The sequence below is a fragment of the Alosa pseudoharengus genome, unplaced genomic scaffold, assembly GCF_046254945.1.
Source record: "Alosa pseudoharengus isolate Yale_2024_CS ecotype anadromous, Long Island Sound unplaced genomic scaffold, YU_APseudo_1.1 YU_APseudo_1.1_scf_7, whole genome shotgun sequence".
NCBI lineage: Eukaryota > Metazoa > Chordata > Actinopteri > Clupeiformes > Clupeidae > Alosa > Alosa pseudoharengus.
In genome coordinates, this window is record NW_027468859.1 from 19,396,096 (window position 1) to 19,418,090 (window position 21,995).

At 44.4% G+C, this 21,995-nt stretch overlaps 1 protein-coding gene across 1 annotated transcript in view; it reads left to right on the forward strand.

Moving 5' to 3' along the window:
• The window catches only part of LOC143110454 (mannosyl-oligosaccharide 1,2-alpha-mannosidase IA-like), a 122,532-nt gene extending 114,085 nt beyond the window's left edge, over positions 1-8,447 (forward strand). Inside the window, exons 10-12 of the mRNA XM_076273350.1 lie at positions 2,136-2,308; positions 3,197-3,312; positions 4,546-8,447. Of these exons, the coding sequence (XP_076129465.1) occupies positions 2,136-2,308; positions 3,197-3,312; positions 4,546-4,675 (419 nt within the window). The 3' untranslated portion in view covers positions 4,676-8,447. The remainder of the gene's footprint in view (positions 1-2,135; positions 2,309-3,196; positions 3,313-4,545) is intronic.
• The last annotated feature ends 13,548 nt before the right edge of the window (positions 8,448-21,995 follow it).

Here is a 21,995-nt window from a genome sequence, read left to right on the forward strand (position 1 = left end):
ATCACCCGCACCTGCCACGAGTCCTACGCACGCACCAGTCAGTTTTACACACACACACACACACGCCGAGATCACCCGTGAGCCGTACGCACATACCAGTCAGTCACACGCACACACACACACAAATATTTACACACATACAAACACACTCTTACTCACCCACACAGATACACGCATACACACACACACACACACACACACACACACACACACACACACACACTGGCATGTTAATATTATTCTTTAGCACAATTGATGCTGCACAAGGCTAATAAATATTAGCCAGTTTTTGCTTTTATCTTCCTCATGTCAGCAACTGAAGTAAATTGTTATAATAGGATACCACTACTAATCCCCCGAAGCTTTTGAGATCACTTGCTTGACTGCTCTCCGATCAGCTCTGGCTTACCGCAAAGACCAGAATATGATCTTCAGTCATTCCTCCTCTATGAGAACCTTTGTTCTTGTGCTAGTGTTTATTCCATTGGAATTAATTGAATTCTTGATGACAACAACTTTGATGCTTTTGGTCAGTTGCTCTTCTGCACATGATTCTTGATACACGTGGGAAAGCTTCACAGCAGCAGACGAATGTGCCACAGTAACCTGTCCTAAGTGTTTCTTCTACAGATAGGGATTATCAGGACATATCTGAGCACCTTTTTCATATCCGTCTCTAATCCTGATAGAATATGGGATTCTACTCTCCAGACAGGGATTATCAGGACACATCTGAACACCTTTTCCATATCAGTCTCTAATCCTGATAGATCTACTCTCCCCTATCTGTCAACAGATACTTTGTACTTTTACAAAAATCTTGGAGGGTTAGTGTCTGCTCTGCTGAAAATATATGCACCTAATATCCTATATACCAGTGTTTCCCAAAGTCTGGGTCGCGACCCACGGGTGGGTCGCAGGAGATTTTATTTGGGTCGCCAGCACAATTTATGTTGTGTTATAGGCCTAACTGATACCATTTGTCATTTGATACTAGGAAAGCTAACAGTTTTCTATTAGGATGTAGTTTGTTAACTACCACAGTAACGGTTTTGTCATAAAAGCTCATGAAACTGGCGCATGGAACTGGGGGACGAACGCATCGCAGAGGGGGAGCCAGAGCATGGATATCTACCTCTCAAAATGAAACCGTTCTGTGGGGCGCCTGCCATGTACCTCGCAGTTGCAAACTACAAGGGACATGAATCCGCCTATTTGCACGAACATTAACAGATACCAGCTCCTCAACTTTACTGATTAAAATCTAGTGACCGTGCTGTCAACTAAAGCAGACATCCATAGACCGGACATAAGGCCATTCAATTTGCATGTAGATAGTTTCGATTGTAGATGCAATCTTTAAAATTAATAGCAACTCCTCACATTCTTATTTCTGATTTAAAATGCACAACAGTGCATTATATTAGGCTACAATTTAAATGGACATTTTACACACTATTCCTCTCGTTTTCTACCTCGCTAACTCCAAAGTAAAGGCGCATTCTTCCGGCTATATTGCGCAAAAGCCTCTTGTTCTGATACGACTATAGAATATAATATAATACAACAAAACAATATAACGACTTGAGTTATTTGCTGTTTACATCGGAATTGATGTCCACAGTGTTATGAACCCATTTGTCTGCAACGCAACTTAGCCTACAACATTGTTTTAGAAATACAGGAACAGCTTATATGCAGACGAATGACGACTGCGCAACATGCGATAATTTCCCCAAACTCTCGGATGCGCATTAAAACTTATCTTTTCAGTAGTCATTTCCAACTTTTCATGCTGATGGTGCTCAAAATACACAACCGTGTTCAAAGCAGGATCTATCTATAAAGATCCTATAGCTATGTATGGTTGGGGAAGGCATAGAAAAGCTGGAGAACCTGTGGCCTAAAGCAATATTGGTGGTTGCAGGGTAGATTTAAGTCAAATGGGTCGCGATGGTCTGTAATTTTTTAAAAGTGGGTCCCCAGAAAAAAAGTTTGGGAAACACTGCTATATATTATACACGTATACACACACATACACACACACACATATACGCAAACACACACACACAATGTTTTAAAGTCCATTCTGATATCCTCTCTCTCTTTCTCTCTCTCTCTCTCTCTCTCTCCAGATTTGAAGCTGGGTCCGGAGGCGTTCCGCTTTGACGGGGGTGTGGAGGCCATCGCCACGCGTCAGAATGAGAAGTACTTCATCCTGCGGCCGGAGGTCATCGAGACCTACATGTACATGTGGAGGTTCACCCACGACCCCAAATACAGGCAGTGGGGCTGGGAGGCTGTGCAGGTACACACACACACACACACACACACACACACAGGCACAGGCACACACACACACACACACAAAAACACACACACACAGAGACACACACACACAGGCACACACACAGACTCCTGTCTCTCTCTCTCTCTCTCTCTCTCTCTTTCACACACACATATACACACACCCAAACATACACAAACACACACCCTAACACATATACACACAAACTCACTCACACATTCATAGAGAGAGAGAGAGAGAGAGAGAGAGAGAGAGAGAGAAAGAGAAAGAAAGATGGAGAGAGAAAGATTGCAAATACACAAAATAAATCCCATCAGGAGAGTACAAGGAGAGAAACAAGAATGGGAGAAGGACCAAGAAAACAGTGTTACATCTGTTAGCCACAAAACCTGAGGATTAAAAGAGTGTGTGACAGAATTGGCACCCTTCCACACACACACACACACACACACATACACAAACTCAAAAACCTCACATGCTCTCACAAACACAAAGCCTTGGCTACATCAATTCTTTAAACAGACTGTAAATCTTAAGTGCATTTGGTGTTGGGAGTCATGCATAGGGAAGTGAACAGCGAGATGAATGGAGTCTGAGAGAACAGAGGGTGCAGAATGGAGAGAAGCGATCCATCACTCCTCTAGTAGTCCAACAGAGACAAGCAGGGTGCGAAGAGAAAGGAGTGGGAGAGGAAGCACGCAGGAGAAAAATGACCACCACACTCAGCAAGAAAAAGTATTGTGTGCATGTGTGTGTGTGTGTGTGTGTGTGTGTGTGTTGGGGTATGTGTTTTTATTCATCTCCTAATCTCTGTTTCCTGTCTCTCTTGTTTCTTCTCCCTCCCCCCCTCTCTCTCTCTCCATTCATCCATCCCTCTCTCTCTCTCAGGCTCTGGAGCAGCACTGTAGGGTGGAGGGGGGCTACAGTGGTGTGAGGGACGTCTACGCCTCTAACCCCAACTATGACGACGTGCAGCAGAGCTTCTACCTGGCAGAAACGCTCAAGTAAGACACACACACACACAGATGCACAGACACACGCACAGACACACACACACACACACACACACACACACACACACACACATACAGGTTATCTCTTTATTAAGAAGTGCTACAGCAGGACTCAAGTTATGTTTCCCATCAGCCTCGGAACCTGCGGAGAGAAGTAATGACGTTTTAAGCCAGCATCCCTAGCCTGCTGTTTTCGGCTGTGCGTGTGTGTGTGTGTGCGTGTGTGTGTGTGTGTGTGTGTGTGTGTGTGTGTGTGTGTGTGTGTGTGTGCGCGTGTGTGTGTGTGTGTGCGTGTGTGTGTGTCCTCTCTGCTGTGTTCCTACATCCTCTGCGGTGGCCTCTCCTGCTGTGTGTGTGCAGGCTGGGTAGACTCAGTGTGTGATGGATAGTATTTACTGCAGACACACACACCCACACACTCTCTCTCTATCTCTCTCTCACACACACACTCTCACACTCACACTCGGGGCGCTTGCATTACCTACACACAGGCAGATAATGGGAAAACAGCAGGCTTCCTCTACAAGGCTTCGCTGGAGAAAGACAGTGCATCTCATTCACACTTCCCCATGGCCTTTGCGTGTGTGTGTGTGTGTGTGTGTGTGTGTTTCTTTGCGTGCGCGATTGTATTAATGTCTCGGTGGGTGTGTTTGCGCGAAGCTTTCCCCAAGGCTATGTTAGAGATGAGAATCACAGTACCAGTCATTCACATAGCCACATGGCCTACAACACTGTGTGTGTGTGTGTGTGTGTGTGTGTGTGTGTTTAGTCTCAGTAAGCCACAGCAGCACAAGAGTGGCAGTCTGTCCACAGTAGTGTGTGTGTGTGTGTGTGTGTGTGTGTGTGTCTGTGTGGGGTAAATCTGATTGATGGTATTGCAGTGGAGGCGGTGGGAATTGGAGAGGGGTGGCTGGGTAGGAACAGTCTAGCTAGCATCGCCTCTTTAATTGTCTGTGCTTCCGTTTCCATTAGAGCAGTTACGCACACACACACATATACACACACACACACACAAACACTGTAATGGATGAATAAGTTTTGCTGAAAATGTTATGGTTTGCAGGTTATTGAAGGCGTGTACACAAAACACTAAGCGATGAAAGAATGCTGACTACACTGGTTTATTCATTTAGACACACACACACACACACACACAATGTTTTAAAGTCCATTCTGATATTCTCTCTTTCTCTCTCTCTCTCTCTCTCTCTCTCCCTTCCTCAGGTACTTGTATCTGTTGTTCTCCGAGGACGACCACCTGCCGTTTGAGCACTGGGTGTTCAACACAGAAGCCCACCCTCTTCCCATCATCAAGAAGGACTTCAGCAGCAATCAGGCCAACGAGGTGGAGTAACCAGCCATGGCCTCTGACCTCTGACCCAAGATGGAACTTAGCCAGACATCCCAAGGACACCTCCGTTAGTGGGTGGAGTGGGGCAGAGGGTTAGGGTACCTGTGAGCCACACATACACCCTCCTCCTCCTCCCCCTCTGTCCACTTGTGGATCTGAGATCTGTGACCTCTGGCGGGATGGCATGGCTGCGGATCTGACCCTCAAGTCTGTCCCCCAGAGCCAGTCTGTAATTCAAGGGCTCAACCTGAAGCATTCTTGGGCCCCCAACTCTAACCTCTTAGGCCCACCCTGACACTCTTGGATCCATGGAGATCCACCCTGACACTCTTTGCTCCATGGAGATCCACCCTGACAACTCTGGGTGTGTGGAGGGTCTTTGGAGGTCTGCATGCTGCCCCTTCTTCTGACCCCTGACCCCTCGCTCCATTCCGTCCACCACAACCTTTCCTCCCCACACTTCAACCAAGTCCTGACTCTGGGCTTCATTTTGGAAGAGGTCCAAGAAATCCATACCTCCTCTGTGAGGAGACCTTTTGGGCTGTTAATTAATCTCACGCTCTCTCTCCTCTCTCTCTCTCTCTCTCTCTCTCTCTCTCTCTCTCTCTCTCTCTCTCTCTCTCTCTCTCTCTCTCTCCCTCTCTCACTCACTCACTCACTCACTCACTCACTCACTCACACACACACACACACACACACATACAGTACACACACTTTCTGTTTGTGTAAACCATACAGGATTCAAGGCTTCATAATGTGTTGTGTCTTTGGTTGTCGTTTTGAAGCTATCTTTGTTTTCCTAAGGGTGGGGGATCTTTGTTTGTTGTGGCTCTTGTTTGTTTGTTTATTTGTTTGCTTGTTTTGGTTTGGTTTTGGAGTCCATCAGCTTGACCTTTCAAGGTCTCCGTTTTCCTTGTGTTCCAAAGTGTTGGCTTTCTAAAAGCTACTTATGAGGATCTCGGAGGACTTTGCTTTGGGCAGACTTGTCAGACATATTGTTTTTACTTTTCTTCAACCCCATCTCTGTAGTGGTCTCCAGTCAAATAGTGCCTTTTTAATCTCAGAAATGGCTCAAAATGTTAATTTATTTATTCCCAGCGGAAATGAACTGGGATTCGCTTGTGTTGTCATTGTTGTGAGGTTTTTGTTTGTCTGTCTTTTTTTTTTTTCTGAATGCAGTTATCATCTGGCACTCGGCCACTCTTAGTGACCTTTTGCGTTTGGCGTCAACTGCAAGGGAGTTTAAGAAGAGATTGCACACAAGGAGTTGTGTCTCTTTCTTTCATTCCATCTCTCCCTCCCTCACTTCATGCCTCTCTCTCACACACACTCTCTCTCTCTCTCTCTCTCCCTCTCAGAAATGCAGACATGTTTACAACTCCCCGTATCATTTCCTTCTGAGATTATTTCCTTCTGAGGTTATGGTTTGGATGAGGGGAGGCACAATAGAGACTGAACCACTTCTATTGACATACCATCAACCATTTTGTCTCCATGACGCTGTTTCTTTCCGCTTCCGTAGTTTTTCCGCTAGCGAGCTAATCTTTATCTGTCATTATTTCATGATTAAGAAAGAGAGAGAGGATGGAAAAATTAACTCCTTGTTTTGCTTTTGTTGTTGTTAATGTTGTTGTTTATCTAATGGGGGGCCAGACAGGGACATTCATCAACCTGTAGCTTTTGTATAAAAAAAAAAAATGCTTTAATTCAACCTTAATTTATTTTATGGTGTTGTGACTATGAAAGCCGTTTTCTTCACAGTGCCCAGGGGTCATTTGGGGGAACTAGGCCCACTCCTGGCACTACACTGAAGAGGTTGTTTTTCCTCTTTTTTTTTTTTTTTTTTTTTTTACTTCTGGCTGGGAGGCAGAAGGGGTGAAGCCAAAAAGCTGTAGTCACCCCAAATAGCCAGTTGAAGATCAACGGGATTAAATAAGATGAATGAATGTACCACCAAATGTGAAATGGAAGTAATTTCGCCTTGTGATTATCTTTGTCTTCTGTTCTACATTTTATTTTGTCTTCATTTTATTTGTTAGTTTTCGGTTTGGTTTTGTTGTGTTCTCCAAAGTACCCTTTGTCCTGCTAAGCACAACTGAATGAACGTTTCTATCCTGATATTACATAGAGGGAGAAAAATAATGAATTAATAAGATTTTTTTGTGAGACCAAGTCAAGAAAGCACAAGATGTTTCCTTCTGTTGAAATATAATGAAGGGGGACAAGGAAAGGACATTTCAAAGAGCAGCACTACACTGGATGGAAAACAGTAAACACACACTTTTATACATATTTCTTTGTAAAATACTGTACTACAACACTTCCTATTTCTGCTGCAATTAAACAACCAACATCACCGGAACATCACAGGAAACATGCATTTATTCATGGCGTCCTCATGCACAGATTAGTTCAATCATGGAGGACAAATATTGTATCCTGAGTAATTGATTGTCTCTAGAGCAGGTTTGCCATGACATGGCATGGTCCCCCGTCTAATTAGGGGACATGGACATTCACATACACACTCAATGTGCAATGAACGCTTGGGTAAGACAAACAGTGTTATGTGCAAAACGTCAGTGATTGTACTGTATCAGACAGGGGCATGTACAGTTACTGATAATGAAATTAATGAGTTGTTATTCCTTAATGGTCTTGACCACAAGGATACAACACACACACATGCACACATCTGCACTTGCTCTGCAGGATAAAGGCGCCCCCCCCCCCCGTCAGCAGCTCCAGGATAAAGAATGAGTGTTTCGTCTTTCTCGGTAAAACAGAGGTCAGGATTGGGCTTTTGATACGCTTTATATCACTTGTTAGGAATAAGCCTCAGTCTCAGTCCACCAGTGAAGGCCCTCAGCACCAGTGCAAAGTGGGTCCAAAATGCTAAGTGTGTTCCAACTCCAGAGTGAATCAGCTGCTGATAGGGGGCGCTATTGTGCAATAAGGACAAGTCAGGTCGGCCACCTTCTTACATTAATCTCCGAATACTGAGGACTTGTGGGAAATTGGTTCACAAGCCATGGGAGCTCTGTTGTTTTGTCCTGAGTGTCATAAGCCTGAGTTAAACCCTTAGTATAAACATGCAGTCCCTCATATCATAAGCAGAGGAATCAGTATATCGTAGTCATACCAGATAGTAACTAGGGTGTGCACACTCCTTTTATCACTTTTGAAAGACTGTGTAACAGTGTTGGGAAAGTGAAGGGTGTGAGGCCACTTGTTTAACTGGAACTGCAGTATGGGAGGGATTATATACACTGTGAAGCTGTAGACACTGACATGGCCGTGTCTCTGTAGCCAAAGTAGGATTTTTGACATGAGGATCTCTAGTTTTGCTGGCTGGTACGCGTCTTCAGTGGTGTTGTAATGCAGTGTTGGTGAGAGTCAACAGCTCGCTACGAGTGTTAGCTTTACGTTTCAGTATGCTGGCTTAAAAGACTGTCCTAATATTTTGTTTCTGATTTTAAAGTTGTGGTAAAATGTGTTGACTATCAGTTACTTTTGTTTTGTTTCTTTACTTTTGTTTTTGGTCTGTTAATTATTGTGAATCTGTTAATGTTTTGTGAAACAACCTCAGAAAATGTAACTGTACAATATTGCTGATAATCATTCCATTGCACATAGTTTATTTTTTGTTTTATGCAATTAATTTTGTGGGGAATAATTCCTTTACTTTTATGTTTCACTTGTTATTAATGTAAATATTCCATTCTGGCAGATGATGCCATTCTACATTTATATAAAAATCATATCTTATTGAATAAATAATAATAATTATCAGCAAAATTTTAATAAACTATATTTGTTATAATTCTACTTTGAATAAAATAATGTTTTAATATGTTGTGTGTGTTTTTCATCTTCAGGTCCATATAGCTGTACATAGTGATCCTCAAACCATTCTGTGATGCTGAACAGCGAGCCCCTTACACCGGTTATGCATAGCTGATCCCATTGAAGTAGAAACCATTACATATTAAACTGAGAACCAACAATAGTCAATGCAGGATTCAATATAGATGAGGAAAATGTAGCCATATTACCAGGTGTAACATAGTGATGCAACTCAATAGGGCTTGGCAATTTCTCAAGCTCAGAGACTACAGTGACAAGAGACCGCAGTGAAGGACAAAGATAAAACTAAAGAGGAATTTTCATTAGGCTATGTGACAAACCAAGGGAAAGTGCAGCTGCCAACCGAGCAGCCAAATCCATCACCCATCACCTGCCAACCGAGCAGCGAAAATTGTAGGTGTTCACAATAACTACAATATCAACATTCAGTCAATAAACTTCTCACTGAAATCACATTGAAAAATAAAAAAATTATAATAAAGAGGTCAAATGTTACATCAGTGACTGAAATATGAGTACAGCTTCTGACTAATCAAACAGAAGTTTAACCATGCAGCTCAACTATGATCATAAATCTGGACCCCTGGCAAAGGCCCTGGGATCTACCGCCAGAATCGCTCAGGCGTGGAGCCAGCTGGGTTTAAACGGACTGCCTAATAAGCCAGAGGCCCATTAGAAAGGATGCCAACAATTTATAGAGCCAGTAGGCTACGTAATGAAATGCTATTGTCCAGAGGTGGCACACAGCATCTCTCTCCCCTGTCCAATCAATAGGGCACCTGGGAAATGGAATAGAATGGCTAAGTATCAGTGAATGTTTTATTGTAGGCCTACACGTATTACCTCAGCAGAGAAAGTCAGAAGGGTAGGCTACACTCAAATCGAAAGTTGTTCTCATGCAGCAGGTTTTTCTTCTCTTTCTACATGTTTTGGTGTCATTGGAGAGAGCACCTGACCCCCCTGCACTGAAACTGAAGCACAATCAATGTTATATAGGATGGATAATTAATGGTGTGATGGATATTATCACATGGCCCAAACATACTGTAACATTGTCAAATTATATAAATTATTGGTCAGTAATTTAGAGATGTGTTGTTTTAAGCAATCCAACACAGGACACAGGATATAGAAATCAGGCAGTTGAGGATAAAGAGGAGAATACAGGGAAATGATAGGTGAAGGGTCCCAAGTGTGTGAGAAGGTAGCCTACAAGCTCTGCAGCCTATGACCCTGCAATTTATAAATGCAGCATTCCCAATGATGATGGAGAAGCAGAGCATTCTTAATAACAGATGGAGCAGGGTACAGTAGGCTATAAATATCCAAAGCCAATTTGGGAAAAGGCTCTTGAGGTGCATCTAAAAAAAATGGAATATTTTGGAAAAGTGTGTTGGTTGAAGTGCCCGAAATTTCTGGCGACGCCCCTGACCTCGGTGTTTTAAAAATCCGGACTACGGCCTTGGTTCTGTCAGTACCTTATCACGCTGCTCCTCGCCTGTCAAGTCCGTTACCCTTGCTAATTAATTTAATTTATTTATTTACTAATTGTTTTATAAAGCCTTGCTCCCACACGGTTTGCAGCTACAAAGAGCTGCTGGACCACCTCGGGTCGTGGACTAGTGGCCGGTGTAGTTACCACCACTCACTGTTGAAAGCTCTCATTCAAACAGAAGTTGCAGGTGAGAAATTCCAGATCGGATGACCAGACAGCATTGATGAATCACACATCACGTGGCGCCTGCGGTGATACACAAACATTAGGAAATCAATATTGTAAATGTATCTGTTGGATTCCCTGTTGTTGCATTGTGTTTTAGTTTCTATTGAAGCTTGACGGCTGGATCAGTTTTGGCGATTAGATGATGATTTATTGTAGATGATGCAAAGTAATGGTAAATTCTGATTAAACATTTCATAGCCTACAGTTGTCTGTAATCACACATAAGTAGGCTAGCCTAAAAAATGTAAACGTTAACAATGAGACTTGTCCAAGTCTATCACAAACTAGCTTACAATCTCATGTCACGTATGCTAGCCTATTGCAATGGCATTTTGATTATTTGGATTAGCTATCCATGTTGTGTACAAAAATATATAGCCTATTATCAAGTTTATTTGTCGAATAAAGTTCAATGTATTTTAGCGTTCAGACATTAAATGTAAAACTAACTTCATAAGCTGCACGTTTCATTTTGTGGGGAGTGTTTCAGTGCGTGTCTGGTTCAATGTCAAATATGTCTCTGTGACGTCACGTGCACACACCAACGTCATGAGCATACAGAACGTCACAGAAGAGGGTGGGCTATAAATACAGCTGCTGCACATTAAATGTCAAGTAAAGTCAAGTCAGTTTTATTTAGTATAGCGCATTTAACATGCACAAAGTGCAACCCAAAGTGATCCACATACACAGACATTGACAAAAAACAAAAGACAATAAGACAAAAAATGCCAGACAGAGCTGTGTAGTCGCCAGCGTTGACACCACATGACACCACATTTAAAAAATAACAAACACAAAAGATGCCGGACGGAGCGGCGTAGTCGCCAGCGTTCCCTAACCGACACTATACAAGACAGACAACATAGCAAATTGAAAATAAATAAATAAAATAATAATAATCATGTTAAAATTAGTCCAATTTCCAACCTGCTGAAAAAGTCCAAGGGCAATGATGACCCACGTGAAACTGCCAATGCAAGACCAACAAAGTTTTACTGACCAACTCAGAGAATTTACTGGCAGTCTGGAGAGCAGAGCACCGGAAGAACAACAGTCTGAAGTCATGATGGGCGATCTTCCTGCTGATCAGCAGCTCGGTGGCTTTAGCAAGGACCGTTTGTTGCTTCATGGTTCCCACGTCGCTATCAGAGCTCCCCACGTCAGCACTCAATCCAGACTGCAGATACCCAGCGTCAGAGGCTATACGTTAACGTTATGGCAGCTCGCAGGTCAGCCGCAGCTCGGTGGTCGTGGCAGCTACAGATCTCTCGCAGAGTAGGCCCATTGCCCTGAACAATCTTTCCGTCCAGACGAGTCCAGACAGAGGATGTGCAGCGTCAGATGGAAGAGGGACGGCTAGTCAAGGCAAGCTCATCAGCCCAGTAGAATAGAAGGCAAGGCAAGGCAAGGCAAGGCAACATTTATTTATATAGCACATTTCATACCAGGGCAGTTCAAAGTGCTTTACATAAAAAGAGATGCCATATATACATCGAGGTAATTTGGATAAAAATCAAAGTTATAAAAGTTGATACATATCATACTCAGAGAAATCATAAACAATTAAAATAAACATATGAAAATAGGTAAATGAAAAATTAGAAAATATAGAATTAAAATTAAAATTATGGGAAAATAGGGGAAGGATTAGATAAAATAAAGTTAAGGGAAAGCAAGGGGAAAAAAGTAGGTCTTTAACTTGGTTTTAAAACAATCTGTTGAGGGTGCGGCCTTTATGTGTTCAGGAAGCTGGTTCCAGAGTTTAACTGCATATGAGCTAAAGGCGGCTTCACCACATTTAGTTCTAGTAGTTGGTGGAACCAGGAGTAGTCTCTGTTGCGACCTGAGTGACCTAGGGGGTGTGTAGTGGTGGAGTAGGTCTTTTAGATAAATGGGGCCGCTGCCATTCAGAGTTTTAAAAACAAGTAGCAGTGTTTTAAAATCGATTCTGTGACTCACAGGGAGCCAGTGTAAGCAGTGTAAGCGTTACCGTTAGTTATCAGCCAGAAAAAAAAGGACCAAGAATAACACAAAACTATCGAAAATAACGTAAATAAAAGGTGAAAACATTTAACTTGACAAATAAATAAAACAGAACATTACATAAAATTACGAACATTACATAAAAACAAACAAAAACATGATGCCAGACGGAGCGGCGTGTCTTGCCAGCGTCCCCGTAACCTAGCAATGTGGTATTTTTTATTGCATCTGGACAAGACACACCTGCTATGGAACTAAACCATAATGGAGCCAGGACAAACCATCCCAGGCAGACAAGTCAGCCTGCCCATCCCATGTCAGCGCTGGAGGGAGGTCCTGAAGCAGGTCCCTAAGACCCCCAATAATCACCCAAGAGGACCAGAGGACCCAGTTTAGTCCAACCCAGGACCCAAACCTGTGAGGGGAGGCCAATGCCCCCTGTCTTCTTACCGAGGTCTTGTTACCTCACCCAACCTTGCTCAGGAGGAGGACCTGGAGGTCTGGAGGATGTAGCCCCCCCCCCCCCCCCCAAAAAAAAAACAAGCCCCCAGTTCAGCCCCTACTCAACCCTAGGGGCCTCGGTCAAGCCTCAAGCATGGAAACACAAGAACTCGGAGCAACCCCCATAGCATATGAACTTGTACAGTATGTTGGGTGTCATCATGGTGGCAAAATTGGCCACACACACATACAAACACATAAATGTGTGCGCACACACACACACACACACACACAGTGTGAAATGACCACTGGACTGTCCTGAGGAAATATATATTTTTTCTGGATTCATGGGCTAAAACTTGAAAAGCATTATTCTAGTTATGGTAGTTGTTACAGAAAAGGAGGACGCATTGAGTTTTGTAACAAAGTTGCTTTCTACCTAAAGAGCAACAGTTAGTGACCAGCTTTCCCCATGTGATCTAATCTATCCTAACAGTAGTAAATATAGTATATGAATATTTCTTTATATGACTAAATAATGACATTGAATTGGTAAAATAAGTATGAATGAAGCATTACATTACATTTAGCAGACACTTCTTGACCAAAGTGACTTACATATGTCAGCTATATTACAAGGGATCACATTGTCCCCGAGCAACTTGGGGTTAAGTGCCTTGCTCAAGGGCACAACGGTGGAAGCTGGGAATTGAACCGACAACTTTCAGGCTACTGCACGCTAGCCCAGCTCCTTAACCACTACACTACCACCGCCCCCGAAGCAGGACAAAGTATTAAAGAAAATATACAGGCTATGGTATTAGAATGTGTCTGGTTAGAATTTTAATGTGTTGGCTGGACATCTGACTTCATAGTTATCTGGCGTGAGTAGTCCACCTAAGAAGGTGCCCTATAAATATGTAAATTGTTGGCGGTCCACTCCATGCAAATATATAAATGATATGAGAACAGAATGGCGACGCGTGCTGCTTGCATGAGAAGGAGAGCAATATGAAATTCCCTCTCAAAGTTTAAGCAAATTTGTCATTTAATGTAGACTGAAAGCAGTGTGAGGATATTTGCAGGTGACCTTTCCAGAAAGGAAAAAGATCGTTAGCGATCTCCGCAGCCGTTGTTGGACGGGCCGGTGGCAGTGCGTCTCTGGAGGTGTGACATTCAGACGTGCGGAGAACAGCCAGCGCTCCTGACATTTACTGCACAGACGTCTCGCTGCCCCTGAATTCTCCTGCGCCCGATGCCGGGTTTCTTCTCCAGGGGCATGACAGTGATGGTGTGTGACATGATTTTTGTGTCACAAGTGACCTATTTTAGAGGCTGTTTCTGACCAATGTTTTAAAAAGCAAATAGGTTGAGTTTTTGAGAGTAGCCTTAGTCCTTGAGATTGGAGTTTAACAATACGCATGTTTGGGAGTTTCACCAACTGTTTACCACTTACATTTAAAATCAGTCTGAGGCTCAGGCTACTGGACTTTTCCTGTGTGTGTGTGTGCGTGTGTGTGTGTGTGTGTGTGTGTGTGTGGTTTAGAAATGAGTGGAGGAGGGTGTTTGTGTAATCCTTACCTGTGTAGGCTACACTATGTGGATAATGTGAGTGTGAGTGCAACAGTATTGTAGCGTCGGCGCAAAAAGACTGTGCTACCGTTCACGAGAGCGAACAATCGGGGGGTTTATGTCGTTATTATCCTAAGTTATAAGTGTAAAGTTGGTGTCTTTATCGTAACATGTTTCCCTTTTAGTTATCCCTCGTGTGTGTTCCTTTTCGTGCGGGGGGCTGGACCTCCCCTGTTGGTGTAGTGTGTGTGTCTTCTTGACCTGCCCTGTGTGCATTGTGTTCTGTGTCTTGGTCTGTCGAGCCGCGACGCGTGAGCAGAGCCGAGGGAGTGCGGCGAGGAAGAGGTTCCTAGACGATGGACGGTTGGCGGAGCCGCTGAGGGCAGCGAACTCACGACGGTGGGGCAGCTTCGTCGGAAATGCCCTCTGAACTTTAAAACTTTTGGGTGCGTGTGAGAGGCACCGTACTGTGTGGGCGCCCGTTCTAGTTGGCCTGTTGGCCGGCGCCTTTTGAAAAAAGTTTGTGTGTGGAGTTCGATAGCACGACCATCTCGGGGGTCGTGCCTTCGCCGAGGCCGCGAAGGAGTGGAACGGGCCGGGAACAGAGCAGTACGGCTCTGCGAGATGGCAACACGAGGAGGGACGCCGAAGACGGTAGCTGCAGCGGGAGAGCTCAGCGCGGTCCGGTTGCTGTGGAGTCGGTGCCTGTCTGTCCTGGTCGGCGACTCGACGGAGCGGAGTGGCGTTGGCGCAGCTTCATCTGGCCCCCCTCGAACCCCGGTGCTTGGTACAGTGTCGACGGTTGTAAGGCCACCTAGGGCCCCGTCTGGAGAGGAGGAGTGCCGTGGTGACACGCCGCGGAAAGGGCAGCCTGAGGGCGGCTGCTGAGAGGGAGCTGGTGACGAGCGGGGTCGGCCACGTGGCTGCTAGCACGCCCGAACTGGATTGCTAGCAGCGTGGCGCCCCGTTGAGTGAGCTCCTGCGGCGCGTGCACCCCACGTGATTTGGCGGTACTGTCGCACTGGACTGAGTGGCGGGCGACGCGCGCCGACGCTAGCATGTGGCTACCTCGTGGTCGTTGCCGAGGATGGCAACGGCTTGTTGGGGGAGCTATGTAGCGTTGGCGCAAAAACACTGTGCCACCGTTCTCCGGCGAAAAGCATGCTGGGACACGAGAGCGAACAATCGGGGGGTTTATGTCGTTATTATCCTAAGTTATAAGTGTAAAGTTGGTGTCTTTATCGTAACATGTTTCCCCTTTAGTTATCCCTCGTGTGTGTTCCTTTTCGTGCGGGGGGCTGGACCTCCCCTGTTGGTGTAGTGTGTGTGTCTTCTTGACCTGCCCTGTGTGCATTGTGTTCTGTGTCTTGGTCTGTCTGTCCCTGCCCTCGTTCTCAAGCCAATAAAGCTGCCATTGAACCATGTTGGTGTCGTGTGCATTAAACGTTACAGTATGTTTAAATGTATATCCAGTGTATAGGTCTTATGGGTGTAAGTGTGACTCTTCATGTCTATAGATCTTTATATGCATGTCAATGTGTGTAGGCTGTCATGTCGGTGTGACTGACAGGCGGCAAACTGCTATGACACGTGTCACCGCAAACGCTGATAACATAAACTGACCCCTCTCTCTCTCTCTCTCTCTCTCTCTCTCTCACTCTCTATCTCTCTCTCTCGCTCTCTCTTTCTTTCTCTATATGTCTATCTGTCTCTCTCCTCTTTCCACAAGCATACCTGTCTTTTCAGTCTAGTTCTTCCTTAATTGAACTGATGTTATCCTGAGCAGTTGCAATAAGTCATTGAAGTTGTATTTGATGTCATCAGTAGGCCTACACTCTTAAAACAAATGTGTTGAAAACAACACAACTTGCATTGTTTTTTAACACATCTCTGTGTCCAGATAAGGACAACACGTATGTTTTTAGTGTAGAATGTCATCAGTTATGAACCACAGGAGCTGCACTGAACCTTTAGAATTATGGATTTGTGACAGTTGTCTATTCAGCCATACCTAAATAATTAACAAATCATGACGCACACTTTTTTTTCTTGTTGTTCTATGCTTTAACTCATTCACGCCGGATGCTGCACGACGCACATTCTATCTCTCGCCGGTTGCTGCATACAGTAGCGCAACATTGAATCTCCTGCTGGTTGCTGCGTAGCGCAGCATGCTTTTTATTTCATGTTTCTAGGTGCTACAGAGGCTTACATGTAGATATTAAGGTTTTGGTAGACGCTGACAATTCTTAGTATTTTTTCAGAAAAGCCTCAGGAAATAAGGTTATTTAGTCTAGAATGCCATAGGATTCTATAGGCGTTTTTAGCAGGCATTTTAGGAGTAAATGGGTTAAACCAGCCAGATAGCTGCCAATGGCAACATTACATGGCAGAGGACAATGAGATGTGAGTTAGCGTTCACACATTAAGAGTGTTAATTGCCCATGAAATCTCGTTAGTGACTGTGGGAAATGGTATGTATAATATATGTGTTTATAAGGGTCAATGCTACACTGAATAGGGAGCAAAACAAGATTACAACCTGTTAGTGATGGGGACGAGACCGCCTATGCCGAGTCCGAGTCAAGACCGAGTCTTTGAGGAAGCAAGTCCGAGTCGAGACCGAGTCCTTTAGGAGTCGAGACCAAGACCATAAAAACATGTCAGTTTTCATATTCATGATTTAATATCACCCCAGTTAATAATCAACAGTTAGGCCTACAGACTAAACTAGATTGGGAATTGTTAGAGGAGCAGTCTTAACGTCTTAATATGGACTATGCTGACCTACAGACACTCACCGGCAGCAGAGCCATAGAGATAAATAAACGGCTCTGATGGCAGTATTTTTCAAATAATGCCTTTCAAAATTGCATTTTATTATTATTGTTGTTATGTGTTTGAACATAAAAAAATGCGTTGGTCTCGAGGACTCGGTCTGAAATTACGAGTCCTTCTCTTCCCACTGGTCCGAGACCGAGTCAAGACTGAGTCTTTGAAGGAACAACTCCGAGAAAGCAGAAATCGGTCTCGAGACCGGACTCGAGTACTACATAACTACCTGTGGTGTATTGGAGCTATCTTTTCAGACCAAAGGACAGGACAGGCAATCGCATTTAGACACAGGTCCTTGACCTTGTGCTGGGAGTAAGGTCTTAAGAGAGAGGCCTGGGGAGCTGACGCTGACCGGTGTGTGTGTGCATGAGTGTGAGTGTGTGTGTGAGAGAAAGAGAGGGGGAGAGAGAGAGAGCAGGGAATAGTGGCATGGTTCAAGGTAGGCTAACAAGATGGCCTATCGATCACCTCACCTCCGCTCACATCTGAAGGCCAATTCACACCCCTGCTCCAGTCCCCCGCGCCGAGGTCAGTGGGGGCAGCGCTCTGAGTGACACGCTCCAGTGCATTCTGGCAATGAGTTGCTACCAAACCCTTTTTTGAGATGAGAAAAAGTGTTTGAAGATGGTAAACTTGTGTTAGTAAAATACGTGTCCCTATGTATGCTGCTGAGGCAACTCAGCCATGTATTCTTGACTACTAACGTAAAACTTTTTTTTTTATCCGATTACAAAGTATTTAGAATTTATTGACTTTTGTTTACCATCCTCTGCGCGAATTTCTTTGGCAAGGCTTTACTGCCCTCATGGTTTTCATCTCTCTCTCTCTCTCTCCCTCTCTCTCTCTGTACTATAATATATTGCCCACTGCAGTCGGCCATCTCCCAGGCGAGTCTGTTGTGAGAAGAAGCCTGCTCTCTCCAGTTCTCCTCTCCCTCTCTCCTTGCAAAGGAGCCAGTCTGTCAGGCAGCAGTTGAAGTGATGCTAGGGGCTTACCAGGGGCCGCACATTTTAAATGAGCTGAAATCCATTCAAAATGAAATAAGATGCAACAAAGTGCAGGAGAGGAGTGGGCTGCTCGTTTCCATTTGAGCCTCCTGTCCACATTATGGCTCTATTGAAATCCTGCTGAATTGCTCCTCATAGTCCTATAGTCTGGTGTTTGTACAACACAGGCCTGGCTCTGAGAATGGGAAACAAACAGAATGGCTGGGATTGAGTCATACAGTGCACTATTCTGACCAATCAACACATTGCTTCAGGAGCATGGAACATTTTTTTGCCCTTTTGACTTAAAGGTGCTCTAAGCGATGCTGGGTAACGTCACTTCTGTTGACTTTCAAACAAAACAGAGAGCTAGCTCCTCCCCCTCCCTCTCGTCTGTGATTTGCTGGAACAGTTTGTTATGTTTTTATGGGCTAGGTTTGCCCAGGTTGTTTTTGTTGCTGTTTTTGGAGCCTGGGCTGTCCACAGAGATCGCGTTTTTTTACAGTGTATTCAGGACACAGACAGCTAGCGGTTGGTTAGGTGATGTTTGCAGTAAGTGACATGAAATGTTTAACCTAAAAAACGTGTGGCATCGCTTAGAGCACCTTTAAATTCAGGTAGGACAGAGAGGAGCGACAGGAAGTGAGTGGGAGAGAGCACCAGGATGGGATCAGGAAATTTGGGATCAATCCCGGGTTCACATGGGCACCTAAACCCACACATGGCATGGAGGATGTTGAGCACTAATACTAACATTTCACCAGGATTGTGTGAACTTTATCTAAAGAAATGCAGCAGCAGTTAGCAAGCAGTTCATCTGACAGATACCTGAAACAATTTCAATTCTCTTCAAAATTTTAAATCTGTTTAAAAAAATAAAAAAAAAGAAAAAGCTCAAAGCTCACCGTTGTTTATATATTAAGAATGCATGGGTCGACGTTTGATGACCTTCTGTCTGACGCAAGTGCACAGAAAATGAGGCGGAATTACTTCATCGCCAGAAATGAACTCGCAGTCAGCCGTGTGGAAATCACAAGCGGCAGGCTAACAATGGCAGAGTTCAGCGAGGGGAGGGAGAGGTGGAATCTGATTAGCATGTAATCAGCTCAATTATGACTCAATTAGAGATGGCTAAAAGTATTTTTCTGTCATTTAAGGGACATTATTTAAATGGAGTGTTAAATTAATCTTTACACAATGAATATTAGCCTTGCATAACCATCCAAACACATACGCAACGTCTTGTGATGACTTTGTCCCTTTTAAACACTGGTGCTGTAAACAGCTCATTAGATTAAGGATTAATAGGTCAATTGATTTCTCTCCAATTGATAGATTGGGTTATGCTAAATGGGAAGAGATCTCACTCTAATGATACAATATACGAACCATTACAATCTTCCCCTTGTATAGACCTATATAAGACTAATATGAAATAAATGTTATTGAGAAAAGCAAACAAACAAGCCAACACAATTCCCATCCCCACAAACATGCACTTGGTAAGCAGCCAGCGACATCCTGCCATGCAGAAGCAGCCCTGCTTGCCCTACATGATAAACACTATGCAATATTGAACAGTTGTTTACGGAGCAAGCCTCTCTAATAACACCATTCATTATTCAAACACGCTGGAGTGAACGCAGATGGCTGGATGAAGGAGGGAAAGAGAGAGAGAGAGAGAGAATGAGAGAGGGAGAGAAAGAGAGAGCAAGACAGAGAGAGAGAGAGAGAGAGAGAATGAGACAGAGAGAGGTGGTGGGTGCTAATGAAGGCTTGTCAACGCATCTCTCCTTCAGTGTGGCTCCAGTGTGTTCTCCCAGGCAGGGCGAGTACACCCAAGGCACGCCCTGTTGGCAGATACACCAGGCCTCCCATGTGCAACAAACAGAGAGGCAATAAGTCGACAGCAGACATGGTAACAAGGATAAAGATGTGTGTGTGTGTGTGTGTGTGTGTGTGTGTTTGTATCTGTATCTGTGTGTGTGCTGATAGGAGAATAGTGCAGTTGTAAACAAAGGCTAGTGTTGTGGAGTGACCGAACATGACCAAACATTAATTAGAAGGGAAGCACACACACAGTTTCTTTCTCTCCCATACGTAACAAGGCATAATTATTTATAGTCTCACATGTACCCACATGCAATGGCGTTCTCGCCCACAAACACATACTCACACAATAGTCTCTAACCAGATGGGCCTTAGAAATCCCCATCCCTAAGCAACCACTTCTTTGACTTCTGTTGTCTTAACAAGCCAGAGGTGATCAAACTTAGTTCAATGTTTGCTTTTGCCCGGCCAGCTCAGTCGGTAGAGCATGAGACTCTTAATCTCAGGGTCGTGGGATGCCTCAATCCACCTGGAGAACTTGCACAGGACAACCAGAACATCTCGGTAGCCTTTGCACTTGGGAAGAGTGATGTAATCTATCTGGAGAACTCTGAATGGTCCTGGTGGAGCTGGTGTCTTCAGCATTGGCAACTTAACCTTCTTGTCGTGATTGTTTTGCCGACATTGCCAAAGACATCGCTTGACGATGTCTTTGGCCGTTGCTGTGAACTTCGGTGACCACCAGACCTGTATGAATCTGTTCCTTATCTTCTCCACTCCCGCGTGTCCAAGCGAATGAATTTGCGCCGCCAGATATGGCAGAAGACTTTCTGGAGTCACTGTTCGTGTTCCAAACCTCCACAAGTTGTCATCATGGAGCTTCGCCGCATTTTCAATCCAAGTCCACTTTTCTTCTCGGCTTGAACTGTTCTGCATGTCTATGATGTTGGCCAAACTTTCCTGTTTTCCCTCTTCAGATGTTTCCTTGACCTTCTTTGTCACTCTCATCATGCATTTCTCGTCGTCATTTTCAAAAATGTTCCTGTTACCATTAGATCCGTCCGTGTTTCCATTTCCATGTCCATTCTCGTTAGTTGTTTCGTTATCTCCTCCCTCTCTTTTTCTTGCGGCTGTTCTTGACACCGCATCCGCCATTGCATTGCTCGCTGGTTGGTAAAGCACAGACACGCCGTCGGCGGTGGCTACTGTGCGCACAGGGCATATGAGTGCCTCGTCAGCTGACTCATCCCAGGCATCCCAGTCCTCCATCGCTGGCCTGGTTTTCATTGTCTTAGGCCTTGTTACCGGAGCAGTCGCTCCCTGGGCAGCATTGGATGTAGATGCCCCATCATTCACTGGTGCAGGTGGGGGTGAGGGAGGTGGGGGTGGGTGAGGTAAAGAGTTGACAGGTGGGGGTGGTGGTGGTGGTGGTGGGGTAGGGAAAGAGTTGACAGGTGGGTGAGGTGGGTAAGGGCTTGTAGCCAGTGGCATTGGTAACAACAATGGAGGAGGGGGGGGGGGGGGTACTGAAGCTATTGGCTGTGGATAGCCATACTGGAGTGGAGCAGTTTGATGATGGTTGGTTGCAGACGTTATTCCTTGTCTTTGTGGATTGTAGAAAGCAGTGGCTGCTGATGGGGCCAGAATGATTTGTTTTGTGTCACCTGCTTGCTGTTGGTCAGGTGGGGTTCCCATAACAGCAGCATTCTGTCCAATGAAGCTGTCTTTATCAATGTCCACTGCACTTCTAGATGTCTCTAATTCCGACTTCTCTATTTTCCTTTGTAATTTGCCCAATTGTAATTTCACTGCCATCCAATCTGACACATAGTCTTGTATCTCAGCTAAGGCCTGCAACTTAGTTTTCCTACCAAGAACCATATCTGGATTGTGCTAATAACAAATCATTAAATATTAAATTGTACTATGTGTTTCGTGCAGTGACGTGATCCTTTTAAATATATTTCTTTATATTTTTGTGTGATGTGGTAGTGATATAATGACAACTTTGCACTTTGCAAAATTTGGTTATTAATTTTTTCGCCTCTCAATTGTTCACGAGTTGTCTCTCTCTTTTATTTAC